The 9,125-nt window shown below is 32.2% G+C and overlaps 1 protein-coding gene across 2 annotated transcripts; it reads left to right on the forward strand.

Moving 5' to 3' along the window:
* The first annotated feature begins 1,229 nt into the window (after positions 1 to 1,229).
* Positions 1,230 to 6,822, forward strand: LOC110670377 (cold-responsive protein kinase 1). 2 transcript variants are annotated; one of them, XM_021832406.2, is made up of 7 exons: positions 1,230 to 1,430; positions 2,960 to 3,082; positions 3,523 to 3,638; positions 3,756 to 3,966; positions 4,034 to 4,271; positions 4,637 to 4,787; positions 6,122 to 6,822. In XM_021832406.2, exons 2-7 carry the CDS (start codon positions 3,010 to 3,012, stop codon positions 6,512 to 6,514), a joined length of 1,182 nt encoding a protein of 393 aa, XP_021688098.1. In that variant the 5' UTR covers positions 1,230 to 1,430; positions 2,960 to 3,009; the 3' UTR covers positions 6,515 to 6,822. The 2 variants fall into 2 exon arrangements, with proteins under 2 accessions (XP_021688098.1, XP_021688099.1); XM_021832407.2 differs by lacking the exon at positions 1,230 to 1,430 and adding an exon at positions 1,644 to 1,766.
* The last annotated feature ends 2,303 nt before the right edge of the window (positions 6,823 to 9,125 follow it).

Genomic DNA, 9,125 nt, shown 5'->3' on the forward strand with positions numbered 1-9,125 from the left:
TGATATAAATATATTTAATATATAAATTAATTTTTAGAAAATAAAATTTTAAATTATAAAAAATAATAATATCTATTTATTAAAAGAATAATAATATTTATAAAATAATTAAAAATATAATAATGAGAAAATAAATTAATAAATTTATTATATTTAATAGAGAGATACAATTTATTAAATTCACCTAAACAAGTTATTTTTTTATAAAAAATAAAATATTTTATTTTTTAAAAATTAATTTAATAATAAAAATTAAATAAAATTAATTTAATTCCAATGGCTTCCTTCCAAATATCTTAACTTTCACCTCAGTAGTACGAGTGAGAAGTAGACAGTTCGGTACTTCTCCATGATTACTGTTGCTTGGATACAATAAGCATTTGTGTTTTCCTTTTTCCTCTTTTCAATAGGATAAATTATTATTATTATTATTTTTTATTTTAGTCTCCCACATTTCATAAAATCAATTAATTGACCTTTTTACTCATAAAATGTGAAATTTTATATTAGTAAATAAATTTATAAATAAGTCAAATAAAAGATAAAATTCATTTTTGGACAAACTAAAAAGAAAAATACAAATTAAAATATCATATTTTTACATAAATTCATATAAAAAAATAATATAAACACATTAATATGTTCAATAAAAAATTTTAAAAAATTTTGAGACTCTATACAAGTGAATCTCAGATTTAATTTCACTGATTATTATATTTTTCGATATTGAAATAATAATAAGGAAAAAAAAATAGAAAACTACTTATTATGCTGCCTTCTGCCAGTTCAAAACATTACGGAGGGATACTCAGTGATACTTAGGGTATGTTTGATATAATGTAATTAAGATTTTTAATATAATTATAATTATATTAAATATTTAATATTATTATTATTTAATTATTATTATTATTATTTTATTATTATCTTCATCATCACTGTATCTCATTTTTATCATTATTATAATTATTATTATTATCGCTGTCATTACGATTATTACTACTAGTTCGTTATTATAAATAAATAAATTAATAGTTATAATTATTATTATTTATTATTAGTGATATAAATAAATTAAAATTATTATTATATTATATTAATTATATTTTTATTTTAAAAAAATAAAAATATAATGATAATTATATTATGTAATAATTTTAATTGTAATACATGATTTATTGTGGTGCAAACAGAAGAGGAGTAATCTGACATTTTACCTTTTGTCATCTTCTCTATTCGTTGATTCAATGCCAGTACCAGCCAGCCAACGACCAAGAACAGGAGAGATGTACGTTTGTCATCTTAGTATTCATTACATAGGCGATTACCCTTCTCTGTCTGTTGCATTTAGTGACCTGCGTATGTGCTGTGTATTCTTCCAAGGTTTCTGCTATTTGCCCAACTGGGAACACCAACTAAAGCAAAGCAAAGTAAGCTTCAATTTTTGTTTTTGTTCGATGTCTAAGAAAATGAAGCAAAATAAAACATGGGTTTTGCTCTTGCCTCTAGTTTTTTTCAGAGGATGCGAAATTTGAAAAGTCAACGTATTACTTAGGAAAAAAAAGGGACTTTTCTTAAAAAAAAAAAAATTAATTCATTGACCGATATTTGATTACTTCTCATTTCCTGTGTTCCCATTCCATTCCATTCAAATGATTAATAAAGTTGCTCTCTCTCTCTCTCTCTCTCTCTCTCTCTCTCTCTCTCTCACTTTTGTGTTGCTGTGTGTAATCTGAAATTTCAATTGCTGTTGAAGAATTAAGAAGGTGATGCGGGCTTTATTATATGGTTTAGATTATAATTTCTTGTTTCATGTGCAAATTTAACTAGAGATTTCCTGATCCAATTATGGTAATTCCTTTCGAGGTGCTTGTTATCAGTTTCAATTCTATCATAATTAAGCTTTTTGGATTTTGAAGGGTCTGTTGTAAGTCTGACGACTTCTCTGAGCTGCATTTGTGGACGAGTTCTCTTATTCTTTGAATTACTTCCTTTTTTCATCTTCTTTAGAATTTTATACAATATTTGTGTACCCATAATTTATATGTGCCTCTGCTTCAGCTCAATCGAAAATTACTACCTTCACTCCATTACAGTTTTTAATTTTATGTGATCTCTACAAATGGAATTAGACATCTATGTTCTGAACAAGGTTATTTCATTTTCTCTTTCTTTTATGCCATGTGTTCTGCTTCCTACCCTCTGTCTTTTTCTTTTTTTTTTTTTCTATTTTTTTTCCAGGTTGTTACAATATTATACTACTATATGTGTGTCCGCTAGCTCATGATTGAGGAAGGGGAGTTAGATTTTGGATGTTGACTACAGGGTATTTTAGGATTTTATCCCTGATCTTTGTCCTTCTATATATGTTATAGAAATTTTGCATTGAACTTTTAAATGAAGTTGTCAAATGATTATTATTATCATAAGCTCAATGGGTAGTTTAGGACTTGGAATTTTTGCAAGCTTGGCTACTCAGGCTCAGTACAGTTAGTCATGGTGGTTTATTATTATTATTATTTTCCTTTCAATATACATTTCCTGTGAATAAGTTCTTGAAATTGATTAAAAGCTGAAATTATATTTATGCTTAAACACAAGCTTATTACAAAATATGATGGACTTTTATATCTTTTATCCTTTCTATGGGGCTGTTTATTTTGTGTCAAAAGACTTGCGTACCTATCTATCTTCATCGTTGCATAAATACGAATGTATATGTATGATGTATCAATGTAGATTAGTAGATAGCATAAAATATCAGTTAATGGGAGGAAGGGGAGGGTGTGGGGTTTAACCATTGCTGCCATAACTATTATATTTAGTTGACAAATTGCTTTTTACATTTTCCCTTTCCAAGTTACTGGTAACGGTTAACAAGTTGTGGTAAAGCAAGAATAACTCATTTTGATGGGGTATTGGGTTGCAGGGTCACATGTCTAATGTTTTGCTTTTGCAGGACAATATACAAGTTTCATTGGAGATATTGGTTTGCATAGCAACCTGGTGATGACTTGTTTATATTCATGTTTCAAAAAGAAGGGAGCTTCCCCACCTAGACATACGACAGAAGTTGATGATGGTATGCCGCTTTATAGAGTAGTCCATGCTTAAATTGTTGGTGTGTCTGTGTGAAAATTGTACCCTGTGATGTGGTCTATTGTCGAGTAGCATTGTGGACCTTGGGTTAAGTCCATTAGCAAAGAAGGTTCAAACACCTTAAGTACTAATGGCTGCTTAAGTGCTAACGGACTTAACCATAGGGTACTGGTTTGTCAAAATTCAAACCACATTACTACTTGAAAATAGCCCAACCACATGTATTTTTTTGTATTTTCCCTGTACTAAATGCATTAATTTTTGTTAGGGCCCATTTATGGCAATGTAGGTGACTGAGTTGAAATGGCAGTAGCTACATAATCTTCTATGATTCTATAGTCTTTGTCCTCTTCTTCTCTATTTCTTCTTCCTTTTGTATGGTTTTGTGTATACAGAAAATTCTAATGACTTTAAATGGTACAGTGGTTTCAAGCATTCAGAACACAACCTTGTACACTTATAGAGAATTGCGAATTGCAACTGAAAATTTTACTCCAGCCAATAAAATTGGAGAGGGAGGTTTTGGTTGTGTATACAAGGTGATTGCTTGTGTTGAGACTATTGAAATCTTTCAAAGAACTTATGATTGCTTGAATAGGTCCCTTGATTTCAATGCCAATGCTCAACTCTTGTAAGATGTTCTTGTAAATGGACAGGGAAGTCTCAAAGATGGGACTGTGGCTGCCATAAAGGTACTATCAGCTGACTCAAGGCAAGGACTGCGGGAATTCTTGACAGAAATAAAGTTAATTGCAGATATAGAGCATGATAACCTGGTTAAGTTGTATGGTTGTTGTGCTGAAGAAAATCATAGAATTTTGGTCTATGGCTACCTTGAGAATAACAGCCTTGCGCAAACACTTCTAGGTAAATTCAACATTCATTTTTTATTTGAGTTTATTAACGTTTAAATAGTACTTTTTTCCCCTTTAAGGTGGAAGCCATAGCAGCATCCAGTTCAGTTGGCCAACAAGGCGTAAAATATGCATTGGTGTAGCTCAGGGGCTTGCATTTCTTCATGAAGAAGTCCAGCCACATATTGTTCATAGAGACATTAAAGCAAGCAATATACTCCTTGATAGAGACCTCATGCCCAAAATTTCAGATTTTGGTCTTGCTAAGCTTTTCCCAGCCCATATGACCCATATAAGTACACGTGTTGCTGGAACTGCGTAAGTCTGTATACTCTATCACACCCTGTTAATGTGCATGACTTTAACCATTTCCTGGACTATTTCTCAGATATTTCCATGTTGTATGTATCTCAGGTGAGATCATATAACACTGATACTTTACTGTGTAAGGATCGTGCATTGGCTGATATTTCACTTAATTTTAGTGATTTATTAGACTTAAAAATTAGTTTGGAGCCTGTCATAACTTGTCATCAGGTTCATTAAACTGTGATAATGTGACCACTTGTTAACATAGTATGATGTATGATTGGGATAGAATAAGCAGGAATACTTCTTCAATTATATCAAACTTTCTTTTTCTTTCATTGAAGTATGTGCTGCCATTGTTTTGATTTATTTAGAGGTTATTTGGCACCTGAATATGCTATTCGAGGCCAGTTGACAAGGAAAGCAGATATATACAGTTTTGGGGTTCTACTCCTGGAGATTGTTTGTGGGAGGGCCAACACGAACAGGCGGTTACCCCCAGAAGAGCAATATCTTCTTGAAAGGGTATGGACTTCTTGAGCTCACTACATTGTTATTTAATAGTGGTCCTTGGAATTGAAATAAAAATCATGTTTTGTGGTACAAGAGGCAATAAAGACAATTATTTTCCATGGTCATGCAAAAGATAAAGGAGATTCTCCTTGATGACTGTTTAGCCCAATTGGTAGATTTGTGAGTGAAGACTGTGTCAATTATTTTAAATTTGGGGATTGATTTCCAATATCTAGTTGTTTATGTTGCAGATAAGAAAATTATGTTGAAACTAAAATAATAAATCCTAGCAAATATAAACTATAAAACCTAGAAATGAGGTGGAAGGCTTAAATTGAAAGGATAGAAATGTCAATTGAGGAAATGGTGTTTAATTTGCGGAGCCTTCAACATTCTTGTCACTGAACAACAGTTTATTCTTTTTCTTGCTTACCTAATTTTTCTCTTTGTTTTCTATCTTGTATCAAAGCGTAGATTGGTAGGCTTATCTCAAATTGGAGAATTTGGACTCTGGAAAGTTCTTGACTATTTATGTAAATCTCGTTTCTACTCATATTACTTGTGTTTCAATTATTCTTTAGCAAATCAAGTTTTTAAAGGTGGTTCCATCAAAAGTGGGGCTTTTATTTTGCCTCTGGACGTATATGTTATGTGCTATAATTAGAGCGATTCCCATTCTTATAAATTTCTTTATTGCACTATCCTTTGGTCTACTAGAAATTGCTTATTTGGTGATTTTGAGGAAAAATGAGCATGTCTGGAAACATCAGGGGGAATAAATATATAAAGCTAGTGGTAGGAGGAATGTTGCTTGGGTGGTTTGGAGTAGTTGGTTGGAGAGAAATGCTCAAATGATTAAGAATTAGAGTTTGCTTTTGGTAATTGTTGTGTGATAGTATACTTTTTCTGGCCTTGTTACTGGTTTATGCTTTTTCTGGCCTTGTTACTGATTTATGCTTCAGGGACTTCTATAAGTGTATTTTTGCTGATATTAAATGTGAATCGAGGGAATCAGTTTTCCTGATGGCCTTGAACTTAGAGGTTGATTCGGCAATATGACTTCTGGTAGCATTCAAGAAAAAGGCTTTGGTGCTTGTATACTACAAACCAAACACCATAAAAAAGTCAGAGTTTCAACAGCTGAATTTGCTAATGGGTCAAATGTACTTGGATCGCCTTAGTGCAATATTGTGATATAACCTGTAGGGATTGGATACTCTTTTTTTTTAATCCAATAGCTTAATAAATTAAATTGTCTCACTTTCTTCAATCAAATGTCTGCTCTAATCCTGTTCTGTTTGGTTCGGTTGAAGTGTAGAAATCTAATCATTAAATGCAAACTGCAGGTATGGCAAATGCATGTGAAAGGAGAACTGGTGAGTCTGGTAGACACATCATTGAATGAGGATTATGATGCAGAAGAAGCTTGCAGATATCTGAAGATTGGTCTTCTTTGCACACAAAACATGCCAAAACTCAGGCCAACTATGTCTACTGTGGTAAAGATGCTAAGGGGTGAGATCGATGTGAATGATGATAAGATATCAACTCCTGGATTGCTTTCTGAGTTCATGGGTGTCAGAAGTGACAAAGACCACAAAGATAAAGCTAAAGTAAAGAACTCATCTTACACAGACTCTGCTGGTTCAAGTAAGCTGGAAATTTCATCTTCATCATCAGCAATGGCCACCTCACATGCTACTATGACCTTCAATTCCATATATGATCGAAGCAATTGACTTGTGGCATTTTGAAGTTTCTTTTTTCCCCCATTTTTCCTTTCTTTTCTTTTCTTTTTTTTTTTTTTGAGAAAATAGCATTGGATTTGAAGTTTCTTTTTTCCCCTATTTTTCTATTTTTAGTTTTTGTTTTTATAGAAAATAGCATGGTATATTATGCTTTAAAGCAGGAATTTCCCTAGAAAGTACTAACATGTACTTCACTGTTTTGTTTTCCCTTTTCTTTTTTCTTGTCGGTTTATTATTAAGGTTTTCCTTGTAAATTTTTTTTTGTATAACAAAAAAATAAAGTGGACCCTTTTTTTTTAGTTTATTATTTATTTATCTATTTTTATGAGTTAAAACTACACAATTCACCCTTGTATACATTTAGATCCCAAAAACTATAATAATAATAATAATAATAATAATAATAATAATAGTATATTCTCCTGTAGCAAATTCTATGCACGTGTTCGTCCCTTGCAACTATTCCTTAGTTATTTATCACGGCCATTCAAGTGGATACCAACAAGCTAACAAGGCATGCTATTTGTTCAAATGAAGAACCTTGAAAAGTGAAAATAAGCCCCCATAGTGAAGTTTTCACTTGTGGACCAGTATATCCTATGAAAGAATTTTACTAAAAAGCAGGAAATCCATCAATATCACCCTTTTAAACCGATTGGACGACTTGCCAACGAGTGAGGTAGAAAAAAGAACATTGATGCACGTTATGCTGTGGAAGCATAAAACCAAATTTGAGCTTGTGAAGCAACCTATCCTGATTCATGGTGAAACTTCAAGAATATGGTTTCTATGTACCATTTTAGTCACTAATAATTGAACTATCCTTGGGTGCAAACAGCAGATAATTTCTGAAAATTTTGGTGCAAGATCTTTGTCCCAGCATCGAAACCTCCTTGAGATGCATGGAATTTTGTAAACTCGAGCTTTCCATAACACCAACAGCAAATTCAAGGACCTGAAATAAAATAAAAACTCGAGCTTGCCATAATAAGTAGTGAAAACAAGCCTTTCTTCAAGGACATGCAATGAACCATTATCTATTGGATAGCAGCACAAACAGCTCAAGGACCTGAAAACCAGGTTGGTGGATGGTTAAACAATAGGTTTGACTTGATCAACCACCACTAAACTCGAGACTTTAAGCCTTTCACCACCTGAAAGGCTCCAATTTGATCTCTTACCAATCCTTGATTATGCAACAAGATCCAGTCCAAGCTCCTTCATTAGCTTTCTTACAGTATAAGCAGCTTCTTTTATCCCTCCTAGCATCAGTTGGAATGAAGCCCGAATTGCACGGTAAGAGCAGTTGTATGGTAAGCATTCAAATATTGAGAACAATGTTCAATAAGCGAGGAAGAGAATTGAAATGAAGGAGATGGAGAAGATTTCCATTTCATATTAGTTAAACAACAAACTTAAATTTTGCTAAAAGTTATACCAAACAAGGAAAGTTGACCTTAACTTGTTCTTCTCCTAATTCCAATAGCCAATATAGAGATGTATTTGCCAGTGATTTTGATCATTGGCAAAATCCTGTTACAAAACGTTGGATACCAGAAAAATCAGATTCTATGTTCACATTGCAAAAGATGCCAGGATGATTATTTTCCATGTAATCTACCAGAAAATTGCATTGCTTGCCACCATTTGTCTGTAACAGGAAGATGGGAAATAAGACAAAATTAATTGAAGCAATAAACTTTAGTATAGCCCACAAGACCAGCAATTAAAAAAGCATTAGCAAACCATAGGAGCTCTGGAGGAAATTTGATCAGATAAATTTCCAAATTTCAATTGTCATTTTCTAAGATCACCTAGGACTACGGTGAATCATTAATAGAATCAGCATAGCACATCAAACAATGACAAAGATGATAGGGTAAAATTTTTGAAAACTTTTTTTTTTTTTTGTCTTTTTTTCACTTAGAAATATATGAATAACATATATAGTAAATTTTAATCTAGTAAGATGTAACAGTATCTATCTATCTGTGTGTGTGCGTGTGTGTGTGTAAGCCATTTATTAACGCATAATACTTGCATGTTTTGGTCATCTATGAATTTGCGCAAGAATGACTGCATCAGCTAAATGCCATGAAAGTATCAAAGAAAAAGAAAATCAAATATATGTTTTGATCCATAATATTGAAGACAAAAGCACACTTTTGCATGTCGGAGAGAAGATATGATACCTCGAAAAAAAAAAAAAACCCCAGATTTCAACATTGAAGCAGCTCCATTGCTAAGATGAAGAAGATCATTGCAAAAAAAAGTCACAATTAAATAAAGAATTTCAATATAAGTTTTTTTTATTTTTTTAAGTTATGCTTTCATTCCGAAGATTTATTTGGTTAAAGAAATGTGCTACACAATCTGATTTCATCAAATTAGGTTCAAATTGAAGAGAAATTTGTCCTCATTTGGGTAGTTCTCCTGTTATCTTAGAGTGACCATCCAAGATGCTACAGGGTTTTCTGGGCAGATGGAATCACAAACTCTTTCACTTGCATTAAAGCAAGTTAGTTATTTTTCAAAATTCTTAGCACCACCATTTTATCATGATAATCAAAAAATGGGTTAGCCCTTCCTTTTCTGTCAAAGC

This window comes from Hevea brasiliensis, chromosome 15, assembly GCF_030052815.1.
Source record: "Hevea brasiliensis isolate MT/VB/25A 57/8 chromosome 15, ASM3005281v1, whole genome shotgun sequence".
Classification (NCBI taxonomy): Eukaryota; Viridiplantae; Streptophyta; class Magnoliopsida; order Malpighiales; family Euphorbiaceae; genus Hevea; species Hevea brasiliensis.

Coding starts and splice junctions, on each gene's coding strand:
- LOC110670377 (XM_021832406.2), top strand. CDS start 3,010: ATGACTTGTTTATATTCATGTTTCAAAAAGAAGGGAGCTTCCCCACCT. Junction 3,083..3,522: donor TACGACAGAAGTTGATGATG/GTATGCCGCTTT, acceptor TAAATGGTACAG/TGGTTTCAAGCATTCAGAAC. Junction 4,272..4,636: donor ACACGTGTTGCTGGAACTGC/GTAAGTCTGTAT, acceptor TGATTTATTTAG/AGGTTATTTGGCACCTGAAT.